The 22,754-nt window shown below is 47.4% G+C and overlaps 1 protein-coding gene across 5 annotated transcripts in view; it reads left to right on the top strand.

Annotated features, from left to right (window-relative positions):
• Positions 1-22,754, top strand: part of lyst (lysosomal trafficking regulator) — a 246,824-nt gene that overhangs the window by 181,778 nt on the left and 42,292 nt on the right. For 4 of the 5 annotated variants that reach the window (XM_090201712.1, XM_090201714.1, XM_090201715.1 and 1 more), the window contains 9 exons: positions 1,812-1,988; positions 10,621-10,697; positions 10,947-11,135; positions 17,939-18,084; positions 18,967-19,128; positions 19,268-19,323; positions 19,398-19,550; positions 22,242-22,486; positions 22,616-22,682. In XM_090201712.1, the coding sequence (XP_090057838.1) occupies positions 1,812-1,988; positions 10,621-10,697; positions 10,947-11,135; positions 17,939-18,084; positions 18,967-19,128; positions 19,268-19,323; positions 19,398-19,550; positions 22,242-22,486; positions 22,616-22,682 (1,272 nt within the window). The remainder of the gene's footprint in view (positions 1-1,811; positions 1,989-10,620; positions 10,698-10,946; positions 11,136-17,938; positions 18,085-18,966; positions 19,129-19,267; positions 19,324-19,397; positions 19,551-22,241; positions 22,487-22,615; positions 22,683-22,754) is intronic. The other variant, XM_090201716.1, reaches the window with a different exon arrangement.

Below are 22,754 nucleotides of genomic sequence, written 5' to 3' on the forward strand. Positions count from 1 at the left end.
GGAGGGAGGGAGGGCGAGAGAGGGAGGGAGGGCAGGCGAGAGAGAGAGGGGGCGCGGGAGAGAGGTTACTCAAGCACTCACATTGACTCAGGAACCCTTCTCCCCCTCCCCTCTCTCTTTCCCCCTCCCCTCCCCTCTCTCCCCTTCCCCTCCTCTCTCTCTCCCTCCCCCTCTCCTCTCTCTCTCCCTCCCCCTCTCCTCTCTCTCTCCCTCCCCCTCTCCTCTCTCTCTCCCTCTCCTCTCTCTCTCTCCCCCTCTCTCTCTCCCCTCTCCTCTCTCTCCTCTCTCCCCCTCCTCTCTCTCTCCTCTCTCCCCCTCCTCTCTCCTCCTCCTCTCTCCCCCCCTCTCTCTCTCTCTCTCCTCTCTCCCCCTCCTCTCTCTCTCTCTCTCTCTCTCCTCTCTCTCCTCTCTCTCTCTCCCTCCTCTCTTCTCTCTCTCTCCCCCTCCTCTCTTCTCTCTCTCTCTCCCCCTCCTCTCTTCTCTCCCCCTCTTCTCTCTCCTCTCTTCTCTCTCCCCTCCCCTCTCCTCTCTTCTCTCTCCTCTCCCCTCTCCCCTCCCCTCTCCTCTCTCTCTCCCCTCTCCCCTCCCCTCTCCTCTCTCTCCCCCTCCCCTCTCTCGCTCTCTCTCTCCCCCTCCTCTCTTCTCTCTCCTCCCCTCTCCTCTCTCTCCCCCTCTTCTCTCCCCTCGCCTCTCCTCTCTCTCCCCCTCTTCTCTCTCCTCCCCTCTCCTCTCTCTCCCCCTCTTCTCTCCCCTCCCCTCTCCTCTCTCTCCCCCTATTCTCTCCCCTCCCCTCTCCTCTCTCTCCCCCTCTTCTCTCCCCTCCCCTCTCCTCTCTCTCCCCTCTTCTCTCCCCTCCCCTCTCCTCTCTCTCTCCCCTCTTCTCTCCCCTCCCCTCTCCTCTCTCCACTCCCCTCTCCCCCTCTCCTCTCTCACTCCCCTCTCCTCTCTCTTCTCTCCCCTCCCCTCTCCTCTCTCTCCCACTCCTCTCTCCCCTCCCCCCTCTCTCTCTCCCCCTCTCTCTCTCCCCCTCTCCTCTCTCTCCCCTCTCCTCTCTCTCCCCCTCCCCTCTCCTCTCTCCCCCCCTCCTCTCTCCCCTCCCCTCTCCTCTCTCTCCCCTCCCCTCTCCTCTCTCTCCTCTCCTCTCTCTCCCCCTCCCCTCTCTCGCTCTCTCTCTCCCCCTCCTCTCTTCTCTCTCCTCCCCTCTCCTCTCTCTCCCCCTCTTCTCTCCCCTCCCCTTTCCTCTCTCTCCCCGTCTTCTCTCCCCTCCCCTCTCCTCTCTCTCCCCGTCTTCTCTCCCCTCCCCTCTCCTCTCTCTCCCACTCCCCTCTCCTCTCTCCCCCTCTCCTCTCTCTCCCCCTCTCCTCTCTCCCCTCCCCTCTCCTCTCTCTCCCCCTCTCCTCTCTCTTCTCTCCCCTCCCCTCTCCTCTCTCCCCTCTCCTCTCTCTTCTCTCCCCTCCCCTCTCCTCTCTCCCCTCTCCTCTCTCCCCTCTCCTCTCTCCCCTCTCCTCTCTCCACTCCCCTCTCCTCTCTCCACTCCCCTCTCCTCTCTCTTCTCTCCCCTCCCCTCTCCTCTCTCTCCCACTCCCCTCTCCTCTCTCTCCCACTCCCCTCTCCTCTCTCCCCCTCTCCTCTCTCCTCTCTCCCCCTCTCCTCTCTCTCCCCCTCTCCTCTCTCTCCCCCTCTCCTCTCTCTCCTCCTCTCTCTCCTCTCTCTTCTCTCCTCTCCTCTCTCCCCCTCCCCTCTCCTCTCTCTCCCCCTCCCCTCTCCTCTCTCTCCCCCTCTCCTCTCTCCCCTCCCCTCTCCTCTCTCAGCATGGTCCCAAGCTAGCCATGTATCTGTATGAGATGCTCCATGACCATAAAGATGCTCTGACCAAAGAGGAGCAGAGTACTCTGGTCAATTTCATGACGTCACTGAAGTTGTGGGGTCATCGCTGCATCCCGCCCAGCGCACCGCACAAACCAGACCTACTCAAGGCTATCAAAGAGGTAACCTTTACCCTGACCCTATAACCTTAACCTTACTCTATAATACAGGTAGGCAAACTACGGCCCACAGGCCGGATCCAGCCTGGGGGAGGTTTGAGTTAAAAAAAAATATATATATATATTCTGTAAAACTTCAATTCGTCAACCGGGTGTTTTAATCACTGAACAGGCTTCTATTTGAGACAGGCTTCTATTTGAGACAGGCTTCTATTTGAGAAAGGCTTCTATTTGAGACAGGCTTCTATTTAGAGACAGGCTTCTATTTAGAGACAGGCTTCTATTTAGAGACAGGCTTCTATTTAGAGACAGGCTTCTATTTGAGCCAGGCTTCTATTTTCTTAATGTACACAACATAGTTTACATAGTTCATTGTTTAACTCCACCATTCATTTCCTGCACTAATGTGTTATCATTCACACACTGTGTCACGTTTATTTTGTCTTAGTATGCCTCAAAAACATAAACAACTTTTCCTTGACTGAATAATTATACTATTTTTCTGTATTTTCGTCAGTTCTTACTTTCGCCACTTGAGGGCGATCACTTAATTGCTGGGGGTCTGTACTCCCGAAGTTGACTGTTTTTGTTCTTACCAGGCTTCTATTTATTTATTTGCCAGTTGGCTAGCAGTTCTCAGCTGTTAGCAGCCAATGGCTAGCAGTTCTCAGCTGTTAGCAGCCAATGGCTAGCAGTTCTCAGCTGTTAACAGCCAATGGCTAGCAGTTCTCAGCTGTTAGCAGCCAATGGCTAGCAGTTCTCAGCTGTTAGCAGCCAATGGCTAGCAGTTCTCAGCTGTTAGCAGCCAATGGCTAGCAGTTCTCAGCTGTTAGCAGCCAATGGCTAGCAGTTCTCAGCTGTTAGCAGCCAATGGCTAGCAGTTCTCAGCTGGCGATAAAAATTGTCATAATTTTTTTGAGTCATTCCTGAATTATTTAATGTAACAAGTCAAACATTAAACCTTGTAAACAATTCATGGTAACAAATCATTTAGACCAGGCGTTTATCTGAAACAGGTGTTTACTTGCTGAAATGTCATTGCCCGGCTATTAATAGGGACAGGAGGCTATTTGAGACTTGCCGTTTCATTTATATACTGAAACATGTAAACAAGGTTTGGTCCCATGTTTCATGATCTGAAATAAAAGATCCCAGAAATGTTATGGTGTAGGCAGGCATAAGCTACAGACTACGAACACAATTGAAATTTGTCAATGGCAATTTGAATGCACAGAGATACCATGACGAGATCCTGAAGCCCATTGTCGAGCCATTCATCCACCGCCATCACCTCATGTTTCAGCAGGATAATGCACGGCCCCATGTCGCAAGGATCTGTACACAATTCCTGGAAGCTGAAAGTGGCCCAGTTCTTCCATGGCCTGCGTACTCACCAGACATGTCACCCATTGAGCATGTTTGGGATGCTCTGGATCGCCGTATTCCAGTTCCCACCAATATCCAGCAGTTTCACACAGCCAATGAAGAGGAGTGGAACAACATTCCACAGGCCACCAATCACCAGCCTGATCAACTCTATGTGAAGGAGATGTGTCTCGCTGCATGAGGATCTGGTCACACCAGATACTGATTGGTTTTCTGATCCACGCCCCTACCTTTTTTCATTTACGGTATCTGTGACCAACAGATGCATATCTGTATTCCCAGTCATGTGAAATCCATAGATTAGGGCCTAATTAATTAATTTCAATTGACTGATTTCCTTATATGAACTGTAATTCAGTTAAACAAAATGAAATTATGGCGTTTATGTTTAACAGAACACCCCAGGCCACTCTAGAAAGTCTAGAAAGTCTCAAATTGGATAAAAAGTACATATAATTTATAATGGACCTACACTGAGTTTACAAAACATTAGGAATGTCTTCCTAATATTGAGTTAGGTTAGGGTTCAACGGTTTCCTGTGTGGTTCAATAATGGATTAGGGTTCAATGGTTTCCTGTGTGGTTCAATAATGGATTAGGGTTCAACGGTTTCCTGTGTGGTTCAAGAATAGATTAGGGTTCAGCGGTTTCCTGTGTGGTTCAATAATGGATTAGGGTTCAACGGTTTCCTGTGTGTATCAATAATGGTCCACCACTCAAAGGACATCCAGCCAACTGGACACAACTGTGGGAAGTGTTTGTGTCAACATGGGCCAGTATCCCTGTGGAATGCTCCAAAGAATTGAGGCTGTTCTGGGGCCGTTCCTCAGAAAAGGTGTTCCTAATTTACCCTAACCCTGTAACATCTCTGACTTTACCTTAACCCTATAACATCTCTGACCTTACCCTAACCCTATAACATCTCTGACCTTACCCTAACCCTATAACATCTCTGACCTTACCCTAACCCTATAACATCTCTGACCTAACCCTAACCCTATAACATCTCTGACTTTACCCTAACCCCATAACATCTCTGACCTTACCCTAACCCTATAACATCTCTGACCTTACCCTAACCCTATAACATCTCTGACCTTACCCTAACCCTATAACATCTCTGACCTTAACCTAACCCTATAACATCTCTGACCTAACCCTATAACATCTCTGACCTAACCCTATAACATCTCTGACCTAACCCTATAACATCTCTGACCTACAGTGCCTTGCGAAAGTATTCGGCCCCCTTGAACTTTGCGACCTTTTGCCACATTTCAGGCTTCAAACATAAAGATATAAAACTGTATTTTTTTAACAAATCAAAAACTGAAAAATTGGGCGTGCAAAATTATTCAGCCCCCTTAAGTTAATACTTTGTAGCGCCACCTTTTGCTGCGATTACAGCTGTAAGTCGCTTGGGGTATGTCTCTATCAGTTTTGCACATCGAGAGACTGACATTTTTTCCCATTCCTCCTTGCAAAACAGCTCGAGCTCAGTGAGGTTGGATGGAGAGCATTTGTGAACAGCAGTTTTCAGTTCTTTCCACAGATTCTCGATTGGATTCAGGTCTGGACTTTGACTTGGCCATTCTAACACCTGGATATGTTTATTTTTGAACCATTCCATTGTAGATTTTGCTTTATGTTTTGGATCATTGTCTTGTTGGAAGACAAATCTCCGTCTCCTCTCTCTCCCCCTCCTCTCTCTCCCCCTCCTCTCTCTCCCCCTCTCCTCTCTCCCCTCCCCTCCCCACAACATAGTTTACATAGTTCATTGTTTAACTCCACCATTCATTTCCTGCACTAATGTGTTATCATTCACACACTGTGTCACGTTTATTTTGTCTTAGTATGCCTCAAAAACATAAACAACTTTTCCTTGACTGAATAATTATACTATTTTTCTGTATTTTCGTCAGTTCTTACTTTCGCCACTTGAGGGCGATCACTTAATTGCTGGGGGTCTGTACTCCCGAAGTTGACTGTTTTTGTTCTTACCAGGCTTCTATTTATTTATTTGCCAGTTGGCTAGCAGTTCTCAGCTGTTAGCAGCCAATGGCTAGCAGTTCTCAGCTGTTAGCAGCCAATGGCTAGCAGTTCTCAGCTGTTAACAGCCAATGGCTAGCAGTTCTCAGCTGTTAGCAGCCAATGGCTAGCAGTTCTCAGCTGTTAGCAGCCAATGGCTAGCAGTTCTCAGCTGTTAGCAGCCAATGGCTAGCAGTTCTCAGCTGTTAGCAGCCAATGGCTAGCAGTTCTCAGCTGTTAGCAGCCAATGGCTAGCAGTTCTCAGCTGGCGATAAAAATTGTCATAATTTTTTTGAGTCATTCCTGAATTATTTAATGTAACAAGTCAAACATTAAACCTTGTAAACAATTCATGGTAACAAATCATTTAGACCAGGCGTTTATCTGAAACAGGTGTTTACTTGCTGAAATGTCATTGCCCGGCTATTAATAGGGACAGGAGGCTATTTGAGACTTGCCGTTTCATTTATATACTGAAACATGTAAACAAGGTTTGGTCCCATGTTTCATGATCTGAAATAAAAGATCCCAGAAATGTTATGGTGTAGGCAGGTATAAGCTACAGACTACGAACACAATTTAAATTTGTCAATGGCAATTTGAATGCACAGAGATACCATGACGAGATCCTGAGGCCCATTGTCGAGCCATTCATCCACCGCCATCACCTCATGTTTCAGCATGATAATGCACGGCTCCATGTCGCACGGATCTGTACACAATTCCTGGAAGCTGAAAGTGGCCCAGTTCTTCCATGGCCTGCGTACTCACCAGACATGTCACCCATTGAGCATGTTTGGGATGCTCTGGATCAATGTGTACGACAGCGTGTTCCAGTTCCTGCCAATATCCAGCAGTTTCACACAGCCAATGAAGAGGAGTGGGACAACATTCCACAGGCCACCAATCAACAGCCTGATCAACTCTATGTGAAGGAGATGTGTCACGCTGCAGGAGGATCTGGTCACACCCGATACTGACTGGTTCTCTGATCCACACCCCTACCTTTTCTTTAAAGGTATCTGTGACCAACAGATGCATATCTGTATTCCCAGTCATGTGAAATCCATAGATTAATAATTAAATTAACTTATTTCAATTGACTGATTTCCTTATATGAACTGTAATTCAGTTAAACAAAATGAAATTGTGGCGTTTATGTTTAACAGAACACCCCAGGCCACTCTAGAAAGTCTAGAAAGTCTCAAATTGGATAAAAAGTACATATAATTTATAATGGACCTACACTGAATTTACAAAACATTAGGAATGTCTTCCTAATATTGAGTTAGGTTAGGGTTCAACGGTTTCCTGTGTGGTTCAATAATGGATTAGGGTTCAATGGTTTCCTGTGTGGTTCAATAATGGATTAGGGTTCAATGGTTTCCTGTGTGGTTCAATAATGGATTAGGGTTCAATGGTTTCCTGTGTGGTTCAATAATGGATTAGGGTTCAGCGGTTTCCTGTGTGGTTCAATAATGGATTAGGGTTCAACGGTTTCCTGTGTGTATCAATAATGGTCCACCACTCAAAGGACATCCAGCCAACTGGACACAACTGTGGGAAGTGTTTGTGTCAACATGGGCCAGTATCCCTGTGGAATGCTCCAAAGAATTGAGGCTGTTCTGGGGCCGTTCCTCAGAAAAGGTGTTCCTAATTTACCCTAACCCTGTAACATCTCTGACTTTACCTTAACCCTATAACATCTCTGACCTTACCCTAACCCTATAACATCTCTGACCTTACCCTAACCCTATAACATCTCTGACTTTACCCTAACCCTATAACATCTCTGACCTAACCCTAACCCCATAACATCTCTGACCTTACCCTAACCCTATAACATCTCTGACCTTACCCTAACCCTATAACATCTCTGACCTTACCCTAACCCTATAACATCTCTGACCTTACCCTAACCCTATAACATCTCTGACCTTAACCTAACCCTATAACATCTCTGACCTTACCTTAACCCTATAACATCTCTGACCTTACCCTAACGCTATAACATCTCTGACTTTACCTTAACCCTATAACATCTCTGACCTTACCCTAACCCTATAACATCTCTGACCTAACCCTATAACATCTCTGACCTAACCCTATAACATCTCTGACCTAACCCTATAACATCTCTGACCTACAGTGCCTTGCGAAAGTATTCGGCCCCCTTGAACTTTGCAACCTTTTGCCACATTTCAGGCTTCAAACATAAAGATATAAAACTGTATTTTTTTAACAAATCAAAGACTGAAAAATTGGGCGTGCAAAATTATTCAGCCCCCTTAAGTTAATACTTTGTAGCGCCACCTTTTGCTGCGATTACAGCTGTAAGTCGCTTGGGGTATGTCTCTATCAGTTTTGCACATCGAGAGACTGACATTTTTTCCCATTCCTCCTTGCAAAACAGCTCGAGCTCAGTGAGGTTGGATGGAGAGCATTTGTGAACAGCAGTTTTCAGTTCTTTACACAGATTCTCGATTGGATTCAGGTCTGGACTTTGACTTGGCCATTCTAACACCTGGATATGTTTATTTTTGAACCATTCCATTGTAGATTTTGCTTTATGTTTTGGATCATTGTCTTGTTGGAAGACAAATCTCCGTCCCAGTCTCAGGTCTTTTGCAGACTCCATCAGGTTTTCTTCCAGAATGGTCCTGTATTTGGCTCCATCCATCTTCCCATCAATTCTAACCATCTTCCCTGTCCCTGCTGAAGAAAAGCAGGCCCAAACCATGATGCTGCCACCACCATGTTTGACAGTGGGGATGGTGTGTTCAGCTGTGTTGCTTTGTTGCCAAAAAGTTCAATTTTGGTTTCATCTGACCAGAGCACCTTCTTCCACATGTTTGGTGTGTCTCCCAGGTGGCTTGTGGCAAACTTTAAACAACACTTTTTATGGATATCTTTAAGAAATGGCTTTCTTCTTGCCACTCTTCCATAAAGGCCAGATTTTTGCAATATACGACTGACTGATTGTTGTCCTATGGACAGAGTCTCCCACCTCAGCTGTAGATCTCTGCAGTTCATCCAGAGTGATCATGGGCCTCTTGGCTGCATCTCTGATCAGTCTTCTCCTTGTATGAGCTGAAAGTTTAGAGGGACGGCCAGGTCTTGGTAGATTTGCAGTGGTCTGATACTCCTTCCATTTCAATATTATCGCTTGCACAGTGCTCCTTGGGATGTTTAAAGCTTGGGAAATCTTTTTGTATCCAAATCCGGCTTTAAACTTCTTCACAACAGTATCTCGGACCTGCCTGGTGTGTTCCTTGTTCTTCATGATGCTCTCTGCGCTTTTAACGGACCTCTGAGACTATCACAGTGCAGGTGCATTTATACGGAGACTTGATTACACACAGGTGGATTGTATTTATCATCATTAGTCATTTAGGTCAACATTGGATCATTCAGAGATCCTCACTGAACTTCTGGAGAGAGTTTGCTGCACTGAAAGTAAAGGGGCTGAATAATTTTGCACGCCCAATTTTTCAGTTTTTGATTTGTTAAAAAAGTTTGAAATATCCAATAAATGTCGTTCCACTTCATGATTGTGTCCCACTTGTTGTTGATTCTTCACAAAAAAATACAGTTTTATATCTTTATGTTTGAAGCCTGAAATGTGGCAAAAGGTCGCAAAGTTCAAGGGGGCCGAATACTTTCGCAAGGCACTGTATATCATCTCTGACCTAACCCTATAACATTTCTGACCTTACCCTAACCCTATAACATCTCTGACATTACCCTAACCCTGTAACATCTCTGACCTTACCCTAACCCTATAACATCTCTGACCTATAACATCTCTGACCTAACCCTATAACATCTCTGACCTAACCCTATAACATCTGACCTAATCCTATAACATCTCTGACTTTACCCTAACCCTATAACATCTCTGACTTTACCCTAACCCCATAACATCTGACCCAACCCTATAACATCTCTGACCTTACCCTAACCCTATAACATCTCTGACCTAACCCTATAACATCTCTGACTTTACCCTAACCCTATAACATCTCTGACTTTACCCTAACCCTATAACATCTCTGACCTATAACATCTCTGACCTTACCCTAACCCTATAAGATCTCTGACCTTACCCTAACCCTATAACATATCTGACTTTACCCTAACCCTATAACATCTCTGACCTTACCCTACCCTATAACATCTCTGACCTTACCCTACCCTATAACATCTCTGACCTTACCCTAACCCTATAACATCTCTGACCTTACCCTAACCCTATAACATCTCTGACCTTACCCTAACCCAATAACATCTCTGACTTTACCTTAACCCTGTAACATCTCTGACTTATAACATCTCTGACTTTACCCTAACCCTATAACATCTCTGACCTTACCCTAACCCAATAACATCTCTGACTTTACCCTAACCCTATAACATCTCTTACCTAACCCTTTAACATCTCTGACCTTACCCTCACCCTATAACATCTGACCTAACCCTATAACATCTCTGACCTTACCCTAACCCTGTAACATCTCTGACCTTACCCTAACCCTATAACATCTCTGACCTAACCCTAACCCTATAACATCTCTGACCTTACCCTAACCCTATAACATCTCTGACCTTACCCTAACCCTATAACATCTCTGACCTTACCCTAACCCTATAACATCTCTGACCTTACCCTAACCCTATAACATCTGACCTTACCCTATAACATCTGACTTTACCCTAACCCCATAACATCGCTGACCATTCTGGCCAACAGTTAGGGATCAACTCTGGAACTGCAACTGTCTTGATGAGTTCTGGGTTAGTCCCAGCCCTGTCCATGTCCTGTTTCATCTCACAGGTCCCAGCCCTGTCCATGTCCTGTTTCATCTCACAGTCTCATTCATGTCCTGTTTCATCTCAGTCTCATTCATGTCCTGTTTCATCTCACAGTCTCATTCATGTCCTGTTTCATCTGTCTCATTCATGTCCTGTTTCATCAGTCTCATTCATGTCCTGTTTCATCTGTCTCATTCATGTCCTGTTTCATCTGTCTCATTCATGTCCTGTTTCATCTCACAGTCTCATTCATGTCCTGTTTCATCTCACAGTCTCATTCATGTCCCGTTTCATCTCAGTCTCATTCATGTCCCGTTTCATCTCAGTCTCATTCATGTCCCGTTTCATCTCAGTCTCATTCATGTCCCGTTTCATCTCAGTCTCATTCATGTCCCGTTTCATCTCACAGGAACAGCTGAAATACGAGGCGGACGAGAAGAGCAGTAAACTGGCCTGGGAGAAGAAAATATCCAACACACAGAAAAGGTGAAGCATGATTGGTTCGTTAGACTCCAGAGTCGTGTCTTACCACCAGTCAGATCCTTACTTTCCCCATACTTGTTCCCTCCATTTCTCTCAAAGCTCATTGGAGGAGGAGGTCAGAGGGAGGGACATCGGAATAGATCCTCAGCTCCGATGTACTTTGAGAGGAATTCAGAAACCAAGAACAGAGGCAAGGATTCCAGCTGACAATGTTTTAAACCAATGCATTGTCCGTCTCTCTCCTTTCTTCAGTCTGATCCAGCGTCTGGACGGCAAGTCCAAGGACATCTCTAAGATCGCAGCCGACATCACCCAGAATGTGTCTCTGAGACAGGGTATGGAGAGGAAGAAGGTGATCCAGCACATCAGAGGACTCTACAAGATAGACCTCAGCGCCTCAAGACACTGGCAGGAACTGGTGCAGCAACTCACACACGACCGGTGAGTACTGGGGAGGGGGGTTACACTGAACAACTCACACAGGACTGGTGAGTACTGGGGGAGGGGGGTTACACTGAACAACTCACACAGGACTGGTGAGTACTGGGGGAGGGGGGTTACACTGAACAACTCACACACGACCGGTGAGTACTGGGGAGGGGGGTTACACTGAACAACTCACACACGACCGGTGAGTACTGGGGGAGGGGGGTTACACTGAACAACTCACACACGACCGGTGAGTACTGGGGAGGAGGGGGGTTACACTGAACAACTCACACAGGACTGGTGAGTACTGGGGGAGGGGGGTTACACTGAACAACTCACACAGGACTGGTGAGTACTGGGGAGGAGGGGGGTTACACTGAACAACTCACACAGGACTGGTGAGTACTGGGGGAGGGGGGTTACACTGAACAACTCACACAGGACTGGTGAGTACTGGGGGAGGAGGGGGGTTACACTGAACAACTCACACAGGACTGGTGAGTACTGGGGGAGGGGGGTTACACTGAACAACTCACACACGACCAGTGAGTACTGGGGAGGGGGGTTACACTGAACAACTCACACACGACCGGTGAGTACTGGGGGAGGGGGGTTACACTGAACAACTCACACACGACCGGTGAGTACTGGGGGAGGGGGGTTACACTGAACAACTCACACAGGACTGGTGAGTACTGGGGAGGGGGGGTTACACTGAACAACTCACACAGGACTGGTGAGTACTGGGGGAGGGGGGTTACACTGAACAACTCACACACGACCGGTGAGTACTGGGGAGGGGGGGGGGTTACACTGAACAACTCACACAGGACTGGTGAGTACTGGGGGAGGGGGGTTACACTGAACAACTCACACACGACCGGTGAGTACTGGGGAGGGGGGGTTACACTGAACAACTCACACAGGACTGGTGAGTACTGGGGGAGGGGGGTTACACTGAACAACTCACACAGGACTGGTGAGTACTGGGGGAGGGGGGTTACACTGAACAACTCACACACGACCGGTGAGTACTGGGGAGGGGGGTTACACTGAACAACTCACACAGGACTGGTGAGTACTGGGGGAGGAGGGGGGTTACACTGAACAACTCACACAATACTGGTGAGTACTGGGGGAGGGGGGTTACACTGAACAACTCACACACGACCAGTGAGTACTGGGGAGGGGGGTTACACTGAACAACTCACACACGACCGGTGAGTACTGGGGGAGGGGGGTTACACTGAACAACTCACACACGACCGGTGAGTACTGGGGGAGGGGGGTTACACTGAACAACTCACACAGGACTGGTGAGTACTGGGGAGGGGGGGTTACACTGAACAACTCACACAGGACTGGTGAGTACTGGGGGAGGAGGGTTACACTGAACAACTCACACACGACCGGTGAGTACTGGGGAGGGGGGGGGGGTTACACTGAACAACTCACACAGGACTGGTGAGTACTGGGGGAGGGGGGTTACACTGAACAACTCACACACGACCGGTGAGTACTGGGGAGGGGGGGTTACACTGAACAACTCACACAGGACTGGTGAGTACTGGGGGAGGGGGGTTACACTGAACAACTCACACAGGACTGGTGAGTACTGGGGGAGGGGGGTTACACTGAACAACTCACACACGACCGGTGAGTACTGGGGAGGGGGGTTACACTGAACAACTCACACACGACCGGTGAGTACTGGGGGAGGGGGGTTACAAGGAAAAACTCACACACGACTGGTGAGTACTGGGGGAGGGGGGTTACACTGAACAACTCACACACGACCGGTGAGTACTGGGGAGGGGGGGTTACACTGAACAACTCACACAGGACTGGTGAGTACTGGGGGAGGGGGGTTACACTGAACAACTCACACACGACCGGTGAGTACTGGGGAGGGGGGTTACACTGAACAACTCACACACGACCGGTGAGTACTGGGGGAGGGGGGTTACAAGGAAAAACTCACACACGACCGGTGAGTACTGGGGGAGGGGGGTTACACTGAACAACTCACACAGGACTGGTGAGTACTGGGGAGGGGGGGGTTACACTGAACAACTCACACAGGACTGGTGAGTACTGGGGAGGAGGGGGGTTACACTGAACAACTCACACAGGACTGGTGAGTACTGGGGAGGAGGGGGGTTACACTGAACAACTCACACAGGACTGGTGAGTACTGGGGGAGGGGGGTTACACTGAACAACTCACACAGGACTGGTGAGAACTGGGGGAGGGGGGGTTACACTGAACAACTCACACACGACCGGTGAGTACTGGGGGAGGGGGGTTACAATGAACAACTCACACAGGACTGGTGAGTACTGGGGGAGGGGGGGTTACACTGAACAACTCACACAGGACTGGTGAGTACTGGGGGAGGGGGGTTACACTGAACAACTCACACACGACCGGTGAGTACTGGGGAGGGGGGGTTACACTGAACAACTCACACAGGACTGGTGAGTACTGGGGGAGGGGGGTTACACTGAACAACTCACACACGACCGGTGAGTACTGGGGAGGGGGGTTACACTGAACAACTCACACACGACCGGTGAGTACTGGGGGAGGGGGGTTACACTGAACAACTCACACACGACCGGTGAGTACTGGGGGAGGGGGGTTACACTGAACAACTCACACAGGACTGGTGAGTACTGGGGAGGGGGGGTTACACTGAACAACTCACACAGGACTGGTGAGTACTGGGGAGGAGGGGGGTTACACTGAACAACTCACACAGGACTGGTGAGTACTGGGGAGGAGGGGGGTTACACTGAACAACTCACACAGGACTGGTGAGTACTGGGGAGGAGGGGGGTTACACTGAACAACTCACACAGGACTGGTGAGTACTGGGGGAGGGGGGTTACACTGAACAACTCACACAGGACTGGTGAGAACTGGGGGAGGGGGGGTTACATTGAACAACTCACACACGACCGGTGAGTACTGGGGGAGGGGGGTTACACTGAACAACTCACACAGGACTGGTGAGTACTGGGGGAGGGGGGGTTACACTGAACAACTCACACAGGACTGGTGAGTACTGGGGGAGGGGGGTTACACTGAACAACTCACACTGGTGAGTACTGGGGGAGGGGGTTACACTGAACAACTCACACACGACCGGTGAGTACTGGGGAGGGGGGGTTACACTGAACAACTCACACTGGTGAGTACTGGGGGAGGGGGGTTACACTGAACAACTCACACAGGACTGGTGAGTACTGGGGAGGGGGGGTTACACTGAACAACTCACACAGGACTGGTGAGTACTGGGAAGGGGGGGGGGTTACACTGAACAACTCACAAAGGACTGGTGAGTACTGGGGGAGGGGGGTTACACTGAACAACTCACACTGGTGAGTACTGGGGGAGGGGGGTTACACTGAACAACTCACACAGGACAGGTGAGTACTGGGGAGGGGGGGTTACACTGAACAACTCACAAAGGACTGGTGAGTACTGGGGGAGGGGGGTTACACTGAACAACTCACACAGGACTGGTGAGTACTGGGGAGGGGGGGTTACACTGAACAACTCACACAGGACTGGTGAGTACTGGGAAGGGGGGGGGTTACACTGAACAACTCACAAAGGACTGGTGAGTACTGGGGGAGGGGGGTTACACTGAACAACTCACACTGGTGAGTACTGGGGGAGGGGGGTTACACTGAACAACTCACACAGGACTGGTGAGTACTGGGGAGGGGGGGTTACACTGAACAACTCACAAAGGACTGGTGAGTACTGGGGGAGGGGGGTTACACTGAACAACTCACAAAGGACTGGTGAGTACTGGGGAGGAGGGGGGTTACACTGAACAACTCACAAAGGACTGGTGAGTACTGGGGGAGGGGGGTTACACTGAACAACTCACACTGGTGAGTACTGGGGGAGGGGGGTTACACTGAACAACTCACACAGGACCGGTGAGTACTGGGGGAGGGGGGTTACACTGAACAACTCACACAGGACTGGTGAGTACTGGGAAGGGGGGGGGGTTACACTGAACAACTCACAAAGGACTGGTGAGTACTGGGGGAGGGGGGGGGAGTTACACTGAACAACTCACACAGGACTGGTGAGTACTGGGGAGGAGGGGGGTTACACTGAACAACTCAAACAGGACTGGTGAGTACTGGGGGAGGGGGGTTACACTGAACAACTCACACAGGACTGGTGAGTACTGGGGAGGGGGGGTTACACTGAACAACTCACACAGGACTGGTGAGTACTGGGAAGGGGGGGGGTTACACTGAACAACTCACAAAGGACTGGTGAGTACTGGGGGAGGGGGGTTACACTGAACAACTCACACTGGTGAGTACTGGGGGAGGGGGGTTACACTGAACAACTCACACAGGACTGGTGAGTACTGGGGGAGGGGGGTTACACTGAACAACTCACACAGGACTGGTGAGTACTGGGGAGGGGGAGTTACACTGAACAACTCACACAGGACTGGTGAGTACTGGGGGAGGGGGGGAGTTACACTGAACAACTCACACAGGACTGGTGAGTACTGGGGGAGGGGGGGAGTTACACTGAACAACTCACACAGGACTGGTGAGTACTGGGGGAGGGGGGAGTTACACTGAACAACTCACACAGGACTGGTGAGTACTGGGGAGGAGGGGGGTTACACTGAACAACTCACACTGGTGAGTACTGGGGGAGGGGGTTACACTGAGCAACTCACACACGACCGGTGAGTACTGGGGGAGGGGGGTTACACTGAACAACTCACACAGGACTGGTGAGTACTGGGGAGGGGGGGTTACACTGAACAACTCACACAGGACTGGTGAGTACTGGGGGAGGGGGGTTACACTGAACAACTCACACAGGACTGGTGAGTACTGGGGGAGGGGGGGTTACATTGAACAACTCACACACGACCGGTGAGTACTGGGGGAGGGGGGTTACACTGAACAACTCACACAGGACTGGTGAGTACTGGGGGAGGGGGGGAGTTACACTGAACAACTCACACAGGACTGGTGAGTACTGGGGGAGGGGGGGAGTTACACTGAACAACTCACACAGGACTGGTGAGTACTGGGGGAGGGGGGAGTTACACTGAACAACTCACACAGGACTGGTGAGTACTGGGGAGGAGGGGGGTTACACTGAACAACTCACACTGGTGAGTACTGGGGGAGGGGGTTACACTGAGCAACTCACACACGACCGGTGAGTACTGGGAGTCTCCCACATAGAGTTAAACACAGCAATATCCATTATTCACCTTTGATGCAGAATAGGGGAGATTAAGAACCATGCACAATTATTCCTATCCGGCTCAAAAGACCATAAAAAATGACTCATGTAACAATATGCTATGAGTGACTTGTTTACTGTTCTAATAATGTTGGTAACCAGTTTATAATGTTGGGAACCAGTTTATAATGTTGGTAATCAGTTTATAATGTTGGTAACCAGTTTATAATTTTGGTAACCAGTTTATAATGTTGGGAACCAGTTTATAATGTTGGTAATCAGTTTATAATGTTGGTAACCAGTTTATAATGTTGGTAACCAGTTTATAATGTTGGGAACCAGTTTATAATGTTGGTAATCAGTTTATAATGTTGGTAACCAGTTTATAATGTTGGTAACCAGTTTATAATGTTGGGAACCAGTTTATAATGTTGGTAATCAGTTTATAATGTTGGTAACCAGTTTATAATGCTGGTAACCAGTTTATAATTTAATGACTTGTTTACTGTTCTAATAATGTTGGTAACCAGTTTATAATGTTGGTAACCAGTTTATAATGTTGGGAACCAGTTTATAATGTTGGTAACCAGTTTATAATGTTGGGAACCAGTTTATAATGTTGGTAACCAGTTTATAATGTTGGTAACCAGTTTATAATTGAATGACTTGTTTACTGTTCTAATAATGTTGGTAACCAGTTTATAATGTTGGGAACCAGTTAATAATGTTGGTAATCAGTTTATAATGTTGGTAACCAGTTTATAATGTTGGTAACCAGTTTATAATGTTGGGAACCAGTTTATAATGTTGGGAACCAGTTTATAATGTTGGGAACCAGTTTATTATATAATGACTTGTTTACTGTTCTAATAATGTTGGTAACCAGTTTATAATGTTGGTAACCAGTTTATAATGTTGGGAACCAGTTTATAATGTTGGGAACCAGTTTATAATAGAATTACTTGTTTACTGTTCTAATAATGTTGGTCACCAGTTTATAATGTTGGGAACCAGTTTATAATGTTGGTAACCAGTTAATAATGTTGGGAACCAGTTTATAATGTTGGTAACCAGTTTATAATGCTGGTAACCAGTTTATAATGTTGGGAACCAGTTTATAATGCTGGTAACCAGTTTATAATGTTGGGAACCAGTTTATAATGTTGGGAACCAGTTTATAATGTTGGTAACCAGTTTATAATATAATGACTTGTTTAATGTTCTAATAATGTTGGTCACCAGTTTATAATGTTGGTAACCAGTTTATAATGTTGGTAACCAGTTTATAATGTTGGTAACCAGTTAATAATGTTGGGAACCAGTTAATAATGTTGGGAACCAGTTTATAATGTTGGTAACCAGTTTATAATGCTGGTAACCAGTTTATAATATAATTACTTGTTTACTGTTCTTATAATGTTGGGAACCAGTTTATAATGTTGGTAACCAGTTTATAATGTTGGGAACCACTTTATAATATAATGACTTGTTGCTAATACTATTTCCTGTGTATTTCAGTGCTGTGTGGTATGACCAGACTTGTTGCTAATACTATTTCCTGTGTATTTCAGTGCTGTGTGGTATGACCAGACGTCGTACCCGACCTCCTGGCAGCTGGACCCTACAGAGGGACCCAACAGGGAGAGAAGACGGCTGCAGAGGTGTTACCTCACCATCCCCAACAAGTACCTGCTCAAAGACCGACGCAAGCCAGACGGTACTGTGACCCTAACCCCTAACCCTCACTCATAACCCCTAACCCATAACCCCTAACCCTCACCCCTAACCCATAACCCCTAACCCTCACCATCCCCAACAAGTACCTGCTCAAAGACCGACGCAAGCCAGACGGTACTGTGACCCTAACCCCTAACCCTCACCCATAACCCCTAACCCATAACCCCTAACCCTCACCCCTAACCCATAACCCCTCACCCCTAACCCTCACCATCCCCAACAAGTACCTGCTCAAAAACCGACGCAAGCCAGACATACATTTTAAAATATAATAAGTCCGATCTTCAGCACCACTAGGGATGACATCCTAACAGCTGCAAAAAAATTGCTTTTCATGTTTTCCTTCATTTTCGCTTTTGAGAGCACTATCTGGAAACCCGCTATGAATCCAGCCTATCGATCCCGTCTGCCTGATCCCGTCTGCCTGATCCCGTCTGCCTGATCCCGTCTGCCTGATCCCGTCTGCCTGATCCCGTCTGCCTGATCCCGTCTGCCTGATCCCGTCTGCCTGATCCCGTCTGCCTGATCCCGTCTGCCTGATCCCGTCTGCCTGATCCCGTCTGCCAGACCCCGTCTGCCTGACCCCGACCGACTCTGCCTGTCTGACTGACCATGTCTGACTGACCATGTCTGACTGACCATGTCTGTCTGACCCTGCCTGTCTGACCCTGCCTGTCTGACCCTGCCTGTCTGACCCTGCCTGTCTGACCCTGCCTGTCTGTCTATCTGCCTGTCTGACCCTGCCTGTCTGACCCTGCCTGTCTGACCCTGCCTGTCTGACCCTGCCTGTCTGTCCCTGCCTGTCTGTCCCTGCCTGTCTGACCCTGCCTGTCTGACCCTCTCTGTCTGTCTGACCTTTCAGACCCAGCAGCGCGGGCTCCACTGTCCTTCCTGTTTGAGGATAAGACCCACTCCTCCTTCTCCTCCACGGTGAAAGACAAGGCCACCAGCGAACCAATCAGATTCACCAGACGCTGCATCAGTGTTGCTCCCTCTAGAGAGACCTCTGGGGAGCTGCTACTGGGTAAGGGACCACACACACACCACCTCCTAGCTTTATTGTCCAGTGAGTTTGTTCTGGACAAGGTCCCATTCAGGCTGCCTAAGGCTCTATTTCCTGGTGTGTACTCTTACTCACACAGTGACCTTTTGACCCCTCACAGGGAAGTCTGGGATGTACTTTGTGGAGGATAACGCAGCTGACGCCCATGACAACCAGGTAACCCTCTCTCTAAACCTGTACATTTAGAACAGAGATAGTGATGTTGTTGCTCACTGTGTGTGTTGTGACAGAGTGTCCACGGGGAGACGGAGGCAGCGTCATTCTCCTGGACCTATGAGGAGATTAAGGAGGTCCATAAGAGGTGGTGGCAGCTCAGAGACAACGCTGTAGAGATCTTCCTCACCAACGGACGGACTCTCCTGCTGGCCTTCCACACCACCAAGGTAGGGTGGACTAAAGAGCACAGGGTCTCCTGCTAGCCTTCCACACCACCAAGGTAGGGTGGACTAAAGAGCACAGGGTCTCCTTCTGGCCTTCCACACCAGGGTTGATAGTTCAACATCTCCCCATCTTTTGTAGATGTGTCTTTGTTCTTTATTTCTACTGAACACAAATATAAAAACGCAACATGTAAAGTGTTGGTCCCATGTTTCATGAGTTGGAATAAAATATCCCAGAAATGTTCCATATGTACAAAAAGCTTGTTTCTCTAAAATGTTGTGCACAAATGTGTTTACATCCCTGTTTAGTGAGCATTTCTCCTTTGCCAAGATAATCCATCAGCCTGACAGGTGTGGCATATCAAGAAGCTGATTAAACAGCATGATCATTACACAGGTGCACATTGTGCTGGGGACAATAAAAGGCCACTCTAAAATGTGCAATTTTGTCACAAACAATACCACAGATGTCTCAAATTTTGAGGGAGAATACAATTGACATGCTGACTGCAGGAATGTCCATCAGAGATGTTGCCAGATAATGTAATGTTCATTTCTCTACCATAAGCCGCCTCCGTCGTTTTAGAGAATTTGGCAATACGTCGAACCGGCTTCACAGCCGCGTGTATGGAGTCGTGTGGGCGAGCGATTTGCTGACGATAACGTTGTGAACAGAGTGCCCCGTGGTGGTGGTGGTGGGGTTATGGTATGGGCAGGCATAGCTACGGACAATGAACACAATTGCATTTTACCGATGGCGATTTGAATGCATAACAATACCGTGACGAGATCCTGAGGCCCATTTGATTTTTATGGTTTCTGTACAACAGATGTACAGTTGAAGTCAGAAGTTTACATACACGAATGTTGGAGTCATTAAAACTCGTTTTTCAACCACTCCACACATTTCTTGTTAACAAACTATAGTTTTGGCAAGTCGGTTAGGACATCTACTTTGTGCATGACACAAGTAATTTTTCCATCAATTGTTTACAGACAGATTATTTCACTTATAATTCACTGTATCACAATTCTAGTGCGTCAGAAGTTTACATAAACTAAGTTGAATGTGCCTTTAAACAGCTTGGAAAATTCCAGAAAATTATGTCATGCTAGAAGCTTATAATAGGCTAATTAATATCTTTGAGTCAATTGGAGGGGTACCTGTGGGTGTATTTCAAGGCCTACCTTCAAACTCAGTGCCTCTTTACTTGACATCATGGGGAAATCAAAAGAAATCAGCCAAGACCTCAGAAACAAATTGTAGACCTCCACAAGTCTGGTTCTTCCTTGGGAGCAATTTCCAAACGCCTAAAGGTACTACGTTCATCTGTACAAACAATAGGACGCAAGTATAAACACCATGGGACCACGCAGCCGTCATACCCCTCAGGAAGGAGATGCGTTCTGTCTCCTAGAGATAAATGTACTTTGGTGCGAAAAGTGCAAATCAATCCCAGAACAAAAGCAAAGGACCTTGTGAAGATGCTGGAGGAAACAGGTGCAAAAGTATCTGTATCCACAGTAAAACGAGTCCTATATCGACATAACCTGAAAGGCCACTCAGCAAGGAAGAAGCCACTGCTCCAAAACCGCCATAAAAAAGCCAGACTACGGTTTGCAACTGCACATGGGGACAAAGATCGTACTTTTTGGAGAAATGTCCTCTGGTCTGATGAAACAAAAATAGAACTGTTTGGCCATAATGACCATCGTTATGTTTGGAGGAAAAAGGGGGAGGATTGCAAGCTGAAGAACACCATCCCAACCATGAAGTACGGGGTGGCAGCATCATGTTGTGGGGGTGCTTTGCTGCAGCAGGGACTGGTGCACTTCACAAAATAGATGGCATCATGAGGCAAGAAAATTATGTGGATATATTGAAGCAACATCTCAAGACATCAGTCAGGAAATTAAAGCTTGCTCGCAAATGGGTCTTCCAAATGGACAATACTTGGACAAAATGGCTTACGGACAACAAAGTCAAAGTATTGGAGTGGCCATCACAAAGCCCTGACCTCAATCCTATAGAAAATTTGTGGGCAGATCTGAAAAAGCATGTGTGAGCAAGGAGGCCTACAAACCTGACTCAGTTACACCAGCTTGTGGAAGGCTACCCAAAACATTTGACCCAAGTTAGACAATTTAAAGGCAATGCTACCAAATACTAATTGAGTGTATGTAAACTTATGATCCACTGGGAATGTGATGAAAGAAATAAAAGCTGAAATAAATCATTCTCCCTACTATTATTCTGACATTTCACATTCTTAAAATAAGGTGGTGATCCTAACTGACCTAAAACAGGGCATTTTTATTAAGATTAAATGGCAGGAATTGTGAAAAACTGAGTTTAAATGTATTTGGCTAAGGTGAATGTCATCTTCCAACTTCAACTGTACATATTGTTTACTGTCCCAGTCATGTTCTAATCCATAAATAAATCCATTAATTTATTTAATTTGACTGATTTCTTTATGAAATGTAACTCGGTAAATTTAATTAAATTGTTGCATGTTGCATATATGTTTTTGTTCAGTATGTAATATCCTGGCTAGCATTTTGTAGCATGTAGCAATGCTAGTGGAAAGTGATTGTATCAGCTAGCATAACACAATACTGAGCTGCAGCTAGCTAAAAAGTGATGGCTAAAGTATTTCACATGCAATAAAACTAGATTTTACATTCCCGTAGTTCCGTGATGACGTGTACCACAACATCCTGACCTCCGACCTCCCCAACCTCCTGGAGTATGGTAACATCACGGCGTTAACACACCTGTGGGGCTCGGGGCAGATCAGTAACTTTGAGTACTTGACGCACCTCAACAAACACTCTGGGCGGAGCTTCAACGACCTGATGCAGTACCCTGTCTTCCCCTTCATACTGAAGGACTACATCTCAGAGACACTGGACCTGGGGGACAGCTCCATCTACAGGTCAGTTGTAGTACTAACACGGTTAGCTAAGGGTCAGTGTTATAACGAACCAACGTGTTAATTGGACCAAAGAAAAACAGAGAACAGGAAGTTTGACCTTTTCATTCTCTCTGTTTGGACTGTTTTCAGGAACCTGAACAAGCCCATAGCAGTCCAGTCTAAAGAGAAAGAGGATCGCTATGTGGACAATTATAAGGTGAACAGCTCAATGCAGCCTTACTGTGTTACTGCTTCTCTTGGATACGAGGTCAGTTTTTCAACTGTGTTC

Source organism: Oncorhynchus mykiss, chromosome 16, assembly GCF_057628025.1.
Source record: "Oncorhynchus mykiss isolate SJ-2025 chromosome 16, ASM5762802v1, whole genome shotgun sequence".
Classification (NCBI taxonomy): Eukaryota; Metazoa; Chordata; class Actinopteri; order Salmoniformes; family Salmonidae; genus Oncorhynchus; species Oncorhynchus mykiss.